Here is a 15,091-nt window from a genome sequence, read left to right as displayed (position 1 = left end):
GATTTTTCTTCAGCGAAAATGTCGAGGAAGATCATTATTTTTTGCATATTCCCAATTTTTGTCATCATGTATCTTTCTAACTAAGCCTTAAATTAAAATTCTATTAAAGTAAACTCTACCTAAAATTAACTAAAGAATGTGACTTTATTAATATTTTATTCCCATAAGCCTTAGTTTGCGAAAAACCCTTTATTTTCAATCGTTTATAACTCGAAAACTATTAGTGCCGCGACATTTTCGCTGAGGAAAAATCGTTTTTAAATTGGCCAGAGAATCTGCCTTTAAAATACCAAGCGTTAGTTTCGGGACACCCTGTATACTTATATAGGAGTACAGATGTATAAACAAAAAGTATAAAAAGTTGTAAAATAATTAATAGATTGCTTTTAATTATTTAATTATTTGTACAAATGTAGGAAATGTAATTACGAAATTCTCTTATTAATCTTTATAAATATTTTCTTTTTTAAATGTGAAAATGCTTCTAAAAATATAGATTAATAAATATAGATAAATATAGATTTAATTATAAATAAAATATAAAATTTTTCTAATATATATATGTACATATATATATTAGAAAAATTTTATATTTAAAAAAATATTGTAACATATATATATATATATATATATATATATATATATATATATATCCCATACAGCACAGAACATTGCAGCTACATTGCGGCAATGTTACAATATTGCAAATTACAATGCAACATTACAGAGACATTGTAGAAATATAAATTTACAAGATGTCTGCTAGATATTAGCAATATCACATTAATGTTTCGGAAACATTGCAAAATTATAATTCTTTAATTTATACTATAATAATAATATAATAATACAATAATATAATAATATAATAATTTTTTATATTTGTGTAATAAATGACAGTCGTTTTTAAGATAATAATTAATAATCCGTTTTTTCTGCTGAACGTAGTTTATCGAAATCACGTGATCACGTCATCAGTGACGTACATTATTACTTGCGCATGCGCAAGGAAACAGGAAAGTTTCGTCTGAAGAAAACTTTTCTTTTCATGCTTTCGTCTTACGTTTGTGATTCCTGAACTGTTTTGGACAAATATTTTTTCTCTGATATTCGTGAGAAAATATATATAATCATAAATATAAAACCAGCATTAAAAATCAATATCGTCTAAATTGTGAAGGTTTATAAGATAAAGTGAGTATAAATGTTACGTTAATGTAATAATGAATGTAAGGTTATGAACATAAATGTACAAATTTTCCATGCAATTTAATTGCGTTAGTTAATTTTAATTACTTATTATTCAAAAATTATTATAATTTCGACTTTTTCATGTTAGAAATTTTTAAAATTTCGATTTTGATTCCAAATAAGTATACTATTAAAATATTATGTTAGACTGTGAGACATTTATCTATACTACAATTATTAAAATAAATAGTCAACTCTCATTATTTATGTAAATTAATAATTGATATTATTACTAACGGCAAAAAGAAAGAAGTGGTTAACATACATGTCAATTATAATCTACTTACATGTATCAATTTTATGTATCAATATATATCTACTTGCTTTTTATATACAGATTTATATAGATAATACATATATTATTTAGATAATATTTATACTATTTATTGATTTTTTCAAAAACTTTAATAGATAATATTCTTATATTTATATATTCAAGTAAAATGATTAATAGATTGCTTTTAATTATTTAATTATTTGTACAAATGTAGGAAATGTAATTACGAAATTCTCTTATTAATCTTTATAAATATTTTCTTTTTTAAATGTGAAAATGCTTCTAAAATATAGATTTAATTATAAATAAAATATAAAATTTTTCTAATATATATATGTACATATATATATTAGAAAAATTTTATATTTAAAAAAATATTGTAACATATATATATATATATATATATATATATATATATAATATGATAAATTATGTTACAATATTTTTTTAATTAATTTTAGTGTGTCAAATGTTTCTAAATTGTAACATAATCAAGTATTTTGGAAGCCAAATTTATGTTTAGCATGAGAAAGGAATACAAGAAATAATTATTTCCTTCTTTATCTTCTTTGTCTTCTTTATATATCTTCCTCTTATTAAATAATGTAATTTCATTGAATCCTTAATTATAATCAATAAAATAATTTCATTCTTATTTATAATTTTTTGCCTTATTTATAATTAATATATTTATAAACAATAATTATATTTGATATTAATATAATCATAAATTACTCTATACACATGTATATATACATATGTACATACGTATCACTATTAAGCGATAATCCGCATCTTTGAAGCCGTAGACGAAGATGTCACGTGCAAATTGCCGGCTCCATGGGCGCCGGCAGAATTACTTTTAGGGGGGTGCACTCAAAAGAAGATGCACTGGAAAAACGGTTTTTTCCCAGTTCATAATTATATTTTTGTTAACGTCGTTTATGTTATTTATTGAATTTTAATAAAGATTCATTACTGTGTCAGCGTTCATAGAAAAAGAGTGCAAGAGGAGACTGAATTTATTGATAATGTGACAAATGAATTTGGAAAGCAACCAAGACGGCTCAAGTTTTTGTTCAAACATTGATTTTTCTAAAATTGATTTCCCAAAGGCTTATTACAAATGTTAATTAATATTTAACCATTGCATTTTTGTTCAATTGAAAAAATTATCGATATTATTCTATATTACATGATTTTTTTATTGAATTTTTTCTCTGTCTCTTCCCCACTTATTTCATAGGCCAGGGCCAGGGGGGTGCAAGTGCACCGCTTTGCACCCCCTTCCCGGCGCCCATGGCCGGCTCCGTTAGTGTTCGCCAAGTGATTGTACGATGTGGCCAGCGGCAGTGTCGATAGTCTCTCTCTCTCTCTCTCTCTTCTTCTTTCTCTCTCTGTAAATATTACTAATAATATATACTCGCCGCGTGGTATCGGTCTCGCAGTCCTTTGTCGTCGTTCCTTGACTTCGTTGTCTCTAGATCGTATGTCCACCTGTACAATTCATCTGTATCCGCAGACAGCGAAACTACCAGCAGAAAAAAATAATCATTGCACGTTGGCGGAAAAGAACCACATTTTGCTATTCGTTTGCTCAGCGTGTCGTCCTGGCGAAAGAAACAATTCGTTACCGGCTCCAGCATCCCAAACTAGCTGTGAGAATTTATAAGGAGAGGTAAGTCGATACGAGATTGATCTATCTATCAGATTATCCTCCTATCAAATTAGTCTACTCTGCTTTGCCAGTATTAGTTATTGCTTTTTTTCCAACCCCTTGATATGGCGGCCAATCACGCTTTTTTTTGTCTTTCGCGATAAATAACAGCAAATTAACGTGCATATAACCCGAATAAAATTATTATTAATACTCACCAGATTCCGCGCTTTTTTTGGCGAGTCATGCTTCCAACTATTAATTTTAAACATAAAAAAGAATCGTATAATATCGGCATTTATTTTTACTTGATTCGTTAAATCTATTGCGATTTTACACAGAAAATTTAATATATTTGATGAACTTTTGGAGTGTCTGTGAAGCTGGCACGACAATCTACGAATTATTAAAAAATACTAAGAGTTTTGATCACTTTTAATAGTTCTACAGTTCCTGAAAAAATTAAAAAGAGTTGCGCATTCCTTATATTAAAAAATCGAAATTGAAAAAATGTCGTGCTAACTTCGCGAATCTAGCACGACACTTCTCCCTCTAACGTACCAAAACGCGCGGAACATTATTATTTTTAGCAAGAGTTCCCGATAGTTCTGCTATAGTTCAGCCTATACATATATGCAATTGCAGACCGATATTTCAATAATTAATAATTTTTTATGAATTTTTAATGTCTTCGACCAGCACGACACTTAGTAAAAATGTGTCATGCTGATAATTTTCCGTAGTTTTAACGACAGTTCTCGATAGTTCTATAAAAGTTCTATCCTTTAAAAACGCTTTTACGCAGAGTTCCGACCGTTTACTATTTTTTAAACAATTTTTTACAATTACACAGCACGACATTCTCCCTCTAAAGTACCAAAACGCGTTGAACATTATTATTTTTAGCAAGAGTTTCCGATAGTCCTGCTCAAGTTCAGCCTACATATGCAATTTCAGACCGATATTTCAATAATTAATAATTTTTTATGAAGTTTTAATGTCCTCGACCAGCACGACACTTAGTAAAAATGTGTCATGCTGATAATTTTCCGTAGTTTTAACGACAGTTCTCGATAGTTCTATAAAAGTTCTATCCTTTAAAAACGCTTTTACGCAGAGTTCCGACCGTTTACTATTTTTTAAACAATTTTTTACAATTACACAGCACGACATTCTCCCTCTAAAGTACCAAAACGCGTTGAACATTATTATTTTTAGCAAGAGTTTCCGATAGTCCTGCTCAAGTTCAGCCTACATATGCAATTTCAGACCGATATTTCAATAATTAACAATTTTTAAATAATTTTTAATGTCCTCGACCAGCACGACACTTAGTGAAAATGTGCTGGTAATTTTCCGTAGTTTTAACGGCAGTTCTCGATAATTCTAAAAGTTTCATTCTTTAGAAACATTTTTACGCAAAGTTCCAACCGTTTACTATGTTTAAACAATTTTTTACAATTACGCAACACGACACTTTTCCTCTGAAATACTAAAACGCATTGAAAATTATTATTTTTAATAACAGTTTTCGATATTTCTGTTCAAGTTCAGCGTATGTATGTAATTTTAGATCTACTTATCGGTATAATTATATACACACACACACACACACACACACACACACACACACACACACACATACAGGGTGGACCAATAACTCTGTCCACCTGGAATATCTCCGTTATTTTTAGAGATACAAAAATTTTGTACTTATAAAAGTTGTACGGTACCAAGAGGGCCGTAATATGCTACTAATAATTTTTTTGTAGGTGGAGGCGCTTCAGAGATTTCAAGGTCATCTCCATTTTTTTAAATGGCATGCTATACTTTTTTATTCTTAGTGTAATAGCGGATGTTTAGATGATTTCAACGACCTATAATAAGGTCATTCGGCATTAAATAAAAGTGTAAAACAATGATTCTTACCTTGCTTATAAGAGATGCTCGAAGTGATGTCCGTTTGCATCGATACAACACTGAAATCTTTGAATTGCTGAAGCACGTACATTTCTTAACGTTTCTGGACTGATTGTCGCACATGCTGCAATAATTCGTTGTTTCAAGTACAAAATTTTTGTATCTCTAAAAATAACGGAGATATTCCAGGTGGACAGAGTTATTGGTCCACCCTGTATATACAGGGTGTATCGTAACATGTGGGACCCACTTCAGGGATGGATAGGGGGCACACCAACAATGAAGAAAGTTCATATTAACATGTGTCCTATTTAACCTTGTTACAAAGTTACAGGACGTTTAATATTTATCGGTCAGTTATAAAAGTAGATCCACCATCATTTACCACTTCTACCTTCATTCGCGGATGATAATACGATAACTACAGTCGTCGACTTATCAGGAAAAACATTATAACTTCAATAACTTCGAAACGGCTTACTTAAAGTTGTACGTAAAATTAGTGCATTGAAAAGGTCTCGAGAAGGGCTACAAGAATATGCAATAAAAAGTGGAGGGTTCCATTTCAAAAATTCAAGGTGGCCTTGTCGTGACCTTGGTGACGCTATCCAAGGTCAAACACATGGCGCCAGTAAATAGACCTTTATACACCCTACAATTTTTGTTTGAAACAATTTTTTGTAAAACTTCTATTTTTTGTGATATTTCGAGGTCCCGACACTTTCGAACACTCCGTATGCCGTAGCGATGTAATAACACGTTTCCGACTCCAGGTTCATTTGCAAAAAATGATTCTTATGGTGCCCCCGACAATCTATGAAAATTTGTCGATTGAATTTCCGAACACCCTGTATGTGTGTGTGTGTGTGTGTGTGTGTGTGTGTGTGTGTGTGTGTGTGTGTGTGTGTGTGTGTGTGTGTGTGTGTGTGTGTGTGTGTGTGTGTGTATGTACATACAGGATGTCTGATATCTATTTGCACATCCAAAGTGTGAAGGTAGATTTGCTCAAATTAAGAAGGAAAGTTCTCTGCTATTTTGCGATTTTCACAATAATTAGCGAGAAATTAATTAAAGAGAATCGGCATGAGTAGAAGCGCGCGGCAACGAGTCATCCCATTGTAACCTAGCGGTGAGCAGTGGTGAGTGCGGGACAGGTTTTCCACTCCTTCTTTACTCACTGCTTCTAAAAGTTAGAACTTTTATAGAACTGTCAAGAATTATTGTTAGAACTCGGAACTATCGGAAAATCATCCACACGACACATTTTCATTAATTGTAAGTCGTGCGACTCGAGGAAATTAAAAATTGATTTAATATTACTAATTGTTGGAATATCAATCTAAAATTGCATATATAGGCGGAACTTGATCAAAATCATCGAGAACTTTTGCTAAAAAAATGATATTCAACGCGTTTTGGTACTTTAGAGGCATGAAGTAAGAGTACTCTTACTTCACAAGTGTTTAGAGGGAAGGTTGTCGTATTAGATTTGCGAAGTTAGCACGACATTTTTTCGATTTCGATTTTTTAATATAAGGAATGCGGAACTTTTCTCAATTTTTATCAGGAATTGTAGAACTATAGAAAGTGCTACCAGAGCTCTTAGTATTTTCTTAAAATTCGTAGATTATCGTGCTTGCTTCACAGACACATGTTTCATTATATCGGAAAGAAAACGCAGTTTCATTTACAAAATAACTCCACCATGCTAAAATGTTTCATACAATAAGTATAATTTTTTTAAAAGACTTGTTTTTTCCGAATTATATGCAAATGTATTATTATAATTACATACAAGTATTATAATTACAATTATAATTACGTTTTATGCAAATTGTGCTATGACTTATTCAAATGCGTTTAATTTCAACGAGTCATCAATTATATATTTTAATAATAAAATAACGATCTTTTGATAACTAATTATTACTTATATCTGTGATCATGTAAAGGTATTAATTATCTAACACTAAGATTAATTACTTTAAGAATCAGCAATAGCTCAAAAATTACACAACAGTACACAAAGAAAACGTAGAATATTAAAATGAGCAATTATTAACATCAAATTAAATCAAGCATTAAAGTGTGCCCTCTATTAATTAGCAAAATTTAATTTGTAATCGGTAATTAAAAATATCTAAAAAGAAAATAACAATCTACTTCTTATTGATAATGTAATGATATTTTGAATTACCGATTCAGTGATTTTCATAAACGAGATGGCACCCAATACCTCGAATCTTGAAATACATGCGGAGAAAAATTTTTGCGAAGGAAAAGAGGAATCTTCAATCATCATGGATGATATGCAAAACCGAGACGAAACATGTCTAAAGTCTGAAGGATTGTTCAAGTTCAAGACCGAAGTGAAGTGGTTTAATGCCATATTTATTATTTTTCTTCATATGAGCATGTTGTATGCTTGTTTCACTTTTGAATGGTGCAAAGATTTCAGGACGAACATTTGGAGTGAGTATTCTTTGGGAGATTGCAAATTTTATTAATTCGAATTTTTAACTTACAGGAAAAAATATTTAAATAAAATAGATGAAATTTGTCCTTTTTTCAATATATAACACTGATTATTTTTTTAAATACTCTTTTACAAATATATGTAAACGTTTCACATATATAATAATTTCATTGAAAGTGTATCGCACGTTTACTAAGAATGCCGTACTTAACTACGGAAATCGACATTGACTGACTGAAAGCAAATCGATTAGACTTACGTGATAAAAGAGAAGCATGATAAAAGTTTGACAGCAGACAAGCCAGAGCTTTCATTTCTATTGTATAACTTTGATTTCATTACAGACATTGGGTCAGTCACTTATATCAATTACCACAAACACATTGTGAACAAACATACATATTTGATTCCATTTTGAGAATACTCGAGTTAAAAATGTTAAATTTGATTGTATGATCAAATAGATAGATTTTAATATTTATATAATTTTTTGCAAAAATTTTATATGTTATATTTAATTAAAGTCGTTATAATTTATAGTAGCATTTTATAATGGACTTATTGTAGATCAATCAATACATGACATCCGTACAAAATACGTATAATTACATTATTAATTATGCATAATTTCATAAATATATTAATTAATTTGATCCTTTTTGCCTCAAGCGCTCATTCTATTTGCGATAGAAGCGATAGGCATTACTGCCGGTGCTCATCGTCTTTGGACTCATCGAGCTTACAAAGCAAAATGGCCGCTTAGAATTATACTTTTGGTTTGGTATTCTTCGGCCGGCCAGGTAAACAAGTTTTTAATTGATTTTTTGAGCTAGAGGGAAAAAGTTTTCTTTGTAATCATTTTTTATAGAATAATCTTTTTGACTGGGTTCGAGATCATAGAGTGCATCATAAATACGTGGATACGGATGCGGATCCGCATAATAGCAACAGAGGATTTTTCTTCTCTCACGTTGGCTGGTTGATGTTGAAGAAACATCCAGATGTGATTCGAAAGGGTAGTCAAATCAATATGAGAGATATATTGGCAGATCCTGTCGCCATGTTTGGTTGCAAGTAAGTCCATGTCTTAAAGATATTAATTATGGTATATTATGTTGAAGTAATTATCTAAGAAACAAAAAAGGATATAAGATGTGTGTGAAATTTATTTATATCTATACATATAATTCATCTTGAAAATGCATTTATTATTCTAAATACGATATTTTAGCAATTCCTTTTTCTAAATTTTACACTTTCGTGTTAATCTTCTTTCTTTTCAAGAGTTTTTTGCAAGATCATTTAACATACGATTTCATATAACGAGAAATTTTATATGTGTACTAATTAATTTATGTTTCTTTGCAGATATTTCCCGATACTAAGCTTCATCTTTGCTTTTCTACTGCCGGTAATGGTGCCTGTTTATGGATGGAATGAAACTTGGTCCAGAGCTTTCATGTCACAGATTGTACGTTATGTTTACGGTTTAAACTGCATATGGAGTGTCAACAGTGTGGCTCACATTTGGGGTTCAAAGCCATATGATGCGTAAGCAGATAGAAATTACACGAATGTGTTTATATAAACTTGACTGAAAGAAGCTTCAGTGTCTCTTTATTGCACAAGTAATTTTATCTGATACATTTTAAAAACAGGTCCATAAATCCGACGGAAAACAAATACGTTGCCTTTGCAGCGTTCGGTGAAGGCTGGCACAATTATCATCACGTGTTTCCATGGGATTATAAGGCGGCCGAATTAGGCAATTACAGTTTAAATTTTACTACGATGTTTATTGATTTCTGCGCGAAAATTGGTTGGGCATACGATCTCAAGCAACCGTCCGAAGAGCTCATAAGGAATGTCGTAATGAAAAAAGATCTTTCTCTACGACAAAGTGTATCACATCCAAGCCGTAAAATTGATTGACAAAGATAAATATTTCCTTTTTTTCGGAATTCAACAACAGATCACTCGATTAAAATAATGTAAACATTTATCCTCAACGGATTCATCAGATTTTTAAGATTAAATATATTATTATTTGTATCAATTTTTTAAATTTGATATAATAACATTTTTTGATGTTTACTAAAGATACTATAAAAATGCTTTGGTGTTACTGATAGATCATATAACAAAATTAATTAGATTGCAATTGAATTATTTTTAATAAAAATAATTTATCTTCCAAAAAATTATTATTTATGAATTGAAAATTTAAATAAAAAATATTATGCTATACATATATTGTATGTTATATATTATATTGTTGCTGTAATTTGCTATTTATATTTATATTTTTAGAATTAATTGTAAAAATGAAAATATGTAATAATTATATAAATCTTGTAATTTAATTCTTGTAATTTAATCTAATACTAAAAATTATATCGAATTATATCTTAAAATAAAAAAAGATAATTTTAAAAATATAAATTAGATTAAAGTAATGATTGCACAATATAGTTAATGATAATAAAATTATTATATAATATATTGAGAATTTGATCATTCGAATTTTTTGCATTTCTTACAGTTTTTAAATTTCATCCAAGATTCTAAGAGTTTCAATAAAAATTATGCAATATAAACGTTTTGTAGCTTTTATTCTTTCTTTCCTTAATTTTTGTATTTTTTAAATATATTTTTATATATTTTATCTTGTGTATTTGTATATACATGCATGTTCTTCAATATAGGAAAAAATTCTGATATAATCATATATATTTTAATATATAATATAAAACTTCCTAAAAATATTTATTTTTGCGAGTGATAAATATTATATGATCTTAAAATAGAAGTAGATAAAGTAATGACAACAGAGATCAAGTATGATTTTAAAATAGAAATAAATAAAGTAACTGCAGATAAAAAATGATTACATAGTTAAATATGTGATAAAGAATTATAATGTGAAAATTCGTAATATTAAAATTTTTGACTGAAATGCAAGAATATTGTAGAAGTTAAATAAAGGCACTACACTTTATTATTACATATATTAAACATATTGTTTACAGCATGACACTCAATGAACATTGGAAAATTTTGTAATGAAATTTAGAGAAATTGACGAAGAGTGTCGGTGAAAAAACTACATACAATAGATTATAAATGGGAAATTGCTTGGAGAAATGTCATTATTTTCATTTATATTCATCTTGCTTTCCTTTATGGACTTTATCTAACTTTTTTTATGCTAAATTTTAGACGTTCATCTGGCGTATGTATTTTATTTATTTTTTGTGCTGTTCTATAAGTTATTAAATTGCATTGCTTGTATCAATACAATAATAAAATGAAATATATACTATCAACAATCATTTATAATTTATAGACTTCGCTATTGGTGTCATTTCGGGAATAGGCGTTACTGCTGGCGCTCATAGTTCATTAGTCATTATGGTATCATCGATCTTACAAGGCAGAGTGGCTGATGAGATTTATTCTTATGATTTTCCAGACTGTGGCTTTTTAAGTAAGCTTGATTTTAACTATTTTTTTATTAAATTATTGATTAGAGTTCTACATTTTGTTTTTTTTTGTAGCGTGAAGTTTATTTTTTAATAAGCTATATTTTTCAGAATCACATTTATGAGTGGGTCAGAGATCACAGAGTGCATCGTGAATGCACTGGTGAAGAAACAGCAAAATGAGTTGTTAACTAATCCATTAATCGTGTAAAATGAAATATAACTCCAATTAATTTTTCAATTTTTAGAATAGGTTTTCTTGAAAGTGAAATTTTGTGAAAAATTTAATTAACATTTTTTATTTTTATACATAAATTTGTATCTAATTGATGATTAATTATACAGGACATTCTACATATCTTATCACTTATTGTCAGTATAATTTCAGTGTATTCTTTATTATTTATATAATTATTATATATAACAATATATTTATATAATTATTATATAAAGTATTATACAAACTATACACAAACACACAAAGATATAAGTGCAATTTTATTGTAATTTGTATGATATGACAAGACAGATGATATGCACAATCGATCTTTCATATTTGTAAACATTCTAAGAGAATTTTTCGTATTACAATGTGACTAAAAAACTCGCAGCGATAATAGGAAAAAAATCGTAAAAAAAAAACATTCATGATGTAAATAATTTAAATCCTGCTAAAAAGAGAGTATGTTTATGTTTCATATATTTTCTTTTTATGAGATTTGAATTTAAATGTATTTATGTTATCGACATGACATAAATATGTATAAGTTGATAATTTAATTTAGTTTTAAAAAAAAAGCGCTTTTACATTAAAATTCTATTTAAATATTTTTACATGCATATGTTGCTTATTGCTTTATCGATTATATACAATTATATATACTTATTTTAATATTTTTATTGATGTTTTTTTATGTGATCATTAAATTCTTGTAAAACAACACATAAAAATTATAAAAATTTTGAAGATATAATCTCTTTTACTTATTGATACTGGTAAAATCATCATTTGGCTGCAGTCACAATTGATGATCAAAAACAAGCAGCGTGTAAAAAAATAGAATTGTTTATTTTATTACGTACACCTTATTTTTTTCAAATATACATGTACAAAGTAAAATCACATGATTGAAACGTGTTATAGTTTCGTTGAAAATTATTTTTTAAAAACTTTACCGATCACTTAAAGAATCCAATGATTTTTGGCGATTGCAAATTTTTACATTACTTGTATAATAGTCTAATTATTATACAATTACATTTTTTTATTCTCACTGGAATTCTTCTTATTACATTATGTTAGAGAATTCTTATTTTTATTATATTTTTGTAAAAGTACATATTTAATCATTATTAATTCACTACCTATTTAACATTAATAATATGTCAATCGATATAGGTGCTATTAAGTCTTGATAATAGATATGCATGTAGAAAAATTTATAAAATAGTAGAAAAATTTATAAAATTAAAATTTTTTATATAAAGTTAATCAATGTCAATTATAATCTAAGTTATATGAAAATTCATTGAAGCAAGACAGAATAATCAATATTCGTAGTACTTTGTGAATTATATATATTTCAGGCATTTATATTGGCAAATATATTGGATATAAATTTAAAATATTTGTTCATATTTTGCTAATGTTTTCTACAAATTGTATTAATAAGAAAATAGTAATGTACAAATATACATAGATTCCCAAATGAATTCTTAAATTACAGTGTTGGGAAGTAACGCGTTACTTGTAACGCCGTTACCGTTATAGTTACATTTTTTTGGTAACGGACTGGTAACGGCGTTACATTTTTTTTTCTGTAACTGTAACGATAACGTAGTTACATTTTTTTAGTAACGATAACAAATTTAACAGTTACTTTTACCGTTACTTTTCATATTTTGAAAATACTTATGACATCGTATTTCTGTCATATTCAATTTTCAGTCATCGACCGACATTCATATAAAATTCGATAATATTTCGGATGAAATTTATTGCTCTGAGAGGTGTCTGTGAAGCTGACACGACAATCTACGAATTTCAAAAAAATACTAAGAGTTCTGATAGCACTTTTCATAGTTCTACAGTTCCTGATAAAAATTAAAGAGTTCCGCATTCCTTATATTGAAAAGTCGAAATCGAAAAAATGTCGTGCTAACTTTGCGAATCTAGCACGACACTCTCCCTCTAAAGAACCAAAACGCGTTGAATATTATTATTTTTAGCAAGAGTTCCCAATAATTCAGCTATAGTTCAGCCTATATATGCAATTTCAGACCGATATTTCAATAATTAATAATTTTTTATGAAGTTTTAATGTCCTCGACCAGCACGACACTTAGTAAAAATGTGTCGTGCTGATGATTTTCCGTAGTTTTAACGGCAGTTCTGGACAGTTCTATAAAAGTTCTATTCTTTAGAAACATTTCTCAAGCAGAGATTTTTTAAATAATTATTTATAAAATAGTAAACGGTCGGAATGGTCTAAATGTCATGCTGATCTAAATGTCATACTGGTCAAGAACATTAAAATTCGTAGATTGTCGTGCCAGCTTCACAGCCACCTCTGGAGCGATTAATGACATCATTGGTCAATCACAGTTATTTCAGTCGTCTGAGGAATGGATATGATTGCCCAGCTTTTAAGTTTGACGTAATATCGGACGAGAACACAAAAAGAATGCAAATTTAGCTGTATTTATAAATTTAATGAAAATTAAAATTTTTTTATTTACATGTGAAGTTACATGTTAAGTGCTTTAAAATCTATATCTCTTTAAATTTTTTACGGTTTTGTAAATTTAAAATAAAGAATTTTGCTTTTATATTAATATTTTAATAAAAAATATTACCAAAGTAAATTTTTTATTTAATTCTATTTTGTTTTAACATTAAAAGTAACGGGAAAAGTAACGAATCGTTATTTTTGAAGTAACGGTAACGCTAACTAGTTACTTTTAAAAATAAGTAACTAATAACGGTAACGAATTACTTTTTTTACTCGGTAACGAGAAACGGTAACGAGTTACTTTTAAAAAGTAACTTTCCCATCCCTGTTAAATTATATATTGTTTAAATTTTGAATTCACGTATTACACAAACATTTTATTGATTATATATTATGATATACAGGGTGAATTTTAATGATTGTGTCAATCTTTTTATCATGCGGGAGATTACCGATCGCAATTTTAATAAATTGATCGATACATAGATGTCAGTTAATTGGATCTACCGTATCGAAGGCCGAAATATAATGTGTACAATTAAAGTAAGTGAAAAGCTGAAATTATATAGTATGGATATATTATTATTGTTAAAGCTACGCACTTATTATTATTATTATTATTATTATTATTATTATTAAATATAAATATTATTATATTTATTATTATTATTATTATTATTATTAAAGCTACGTATACATATTTAATATATTAAAGCAGTAAGAATACATATTTAAAAATTCAGTTCAAATTTAACACTTTAACGTTTTATGTAAAACTTTATTTCAAATTCCGCATTTATTTTTATGATAAAAATTTTTATTATTGTTATACGCTAAAGGTATGTAGTATTTCTGCCGTCTTGAAATAAAATCACACAATTGTTCCACAAGAAATACATTCTTATGAAACAATTGCGTAATTTTATTTTAAGAAGGAAGAAAATTTTTTGCTGCATATTTTTAGCATATAAAACAATAAAAATTTATCATAAAAATAAATGCGGAATTTGAAATAAAGTTTTACATAAAACGTTAAAGTGTTAAATTTGAATTGAATTTTTAAATATGTATTTCTTCCGCTTTAATATACCGAATATGTATAATAATAAATCCCTAATTTAATCACAGTAAAATAATAATAATAATAATAATAAATATAATAACATATATATTTAATAATAATAATAATAAATGCGTAGCTTTAATAATAATAATAAATCCACACTACATAATTTCAGCTTTTAACTTGCTTTAATTGTATACATTATATTTCGGCCTTCGTTACGGTCAATTCAA

At 28.0% G+C, this 15,091-nt stretch overlaps 1 protein-coding gene across 1 annotated transcript; it reads left to right on the top strand.

Moving 5' to 3' along the window:
• The first annotated feature begins 2,939 nt into the window (after positions 1–2,939).
• LOC145961467 (acyl-CoA Delta-9 desaturase-like) lies at positions 2,940–10,178 on the top strand. Its single transcript, XM_083081681.1, has 6 exons — positions 2,940–3,206; positions 7,311–7,577; positions 8,251–8,381; positions 8,450–8,655; positions 8,950–9,132; positions 9,240–10,178. The coding sequence occupies exons 2-6, from the start codon at positions 7,328–7,330 to the stop codon at positions 9,511–9,513; spliced, it is 1,044 nt and encodes a 347-aa protein (XP_082937807.1). The 5' UTR covers positions 2,940–3,206; positions 7,311–7,327; the 3' UTR covers positions 9,514–10,178.
• Positions 10,179–15,091: the final 4,913 nt, after the last annotated feature.

The sequence above is a fragment of the Camponotus vicinus genome, unplaced genomic scaffold (assembly GCF_025532165.1).
Source record: "Camponotus vicinus isolate PSW18456_S1 unplaced genomic scaffold, iyCamVici1.0 SCAF_1, whole genome shotgun sequence".
NCBI classification, from domain to species: Eukaryota; Metazoa; Arthropoda; class Insecta; order Hymenoptera; family Formicidae; genus Camponotus; species Camponotus vicinus.
The sequence above is the reverse complement of the archived record's forward strand: the minus strand, read 5'-3'. Positions and strand labels throughout refer to the sequence as shown.

What these genes read in the sequence shown, in the direction of transcription:
- LOC145961467 (XM_083081681.1), top strand. Translation starts at nt 7,328, where the DNA reads ATGGCACCCAATACCTCGAATCTTGAAATACATGCGGAGAAAAATTTT. An exon ending in GGTATTCTTCGGCCGGCCAG is followed by an intron (nt 8,382 to 8,449) that starts GTAAACAAGTTT and finishes CATTTTTTATAG; the next exon opens with AATAATCTTTTTGACTGGGT. An exon ending in GGTTCAAAGCCATATGATGC is followed by an intron (nt 9,133 to 9,239) that starts GTAAGCAGATAG and finishes TTTTAAAAACAG; the next exon opens with GTCCATAAATCCGACGGAAA.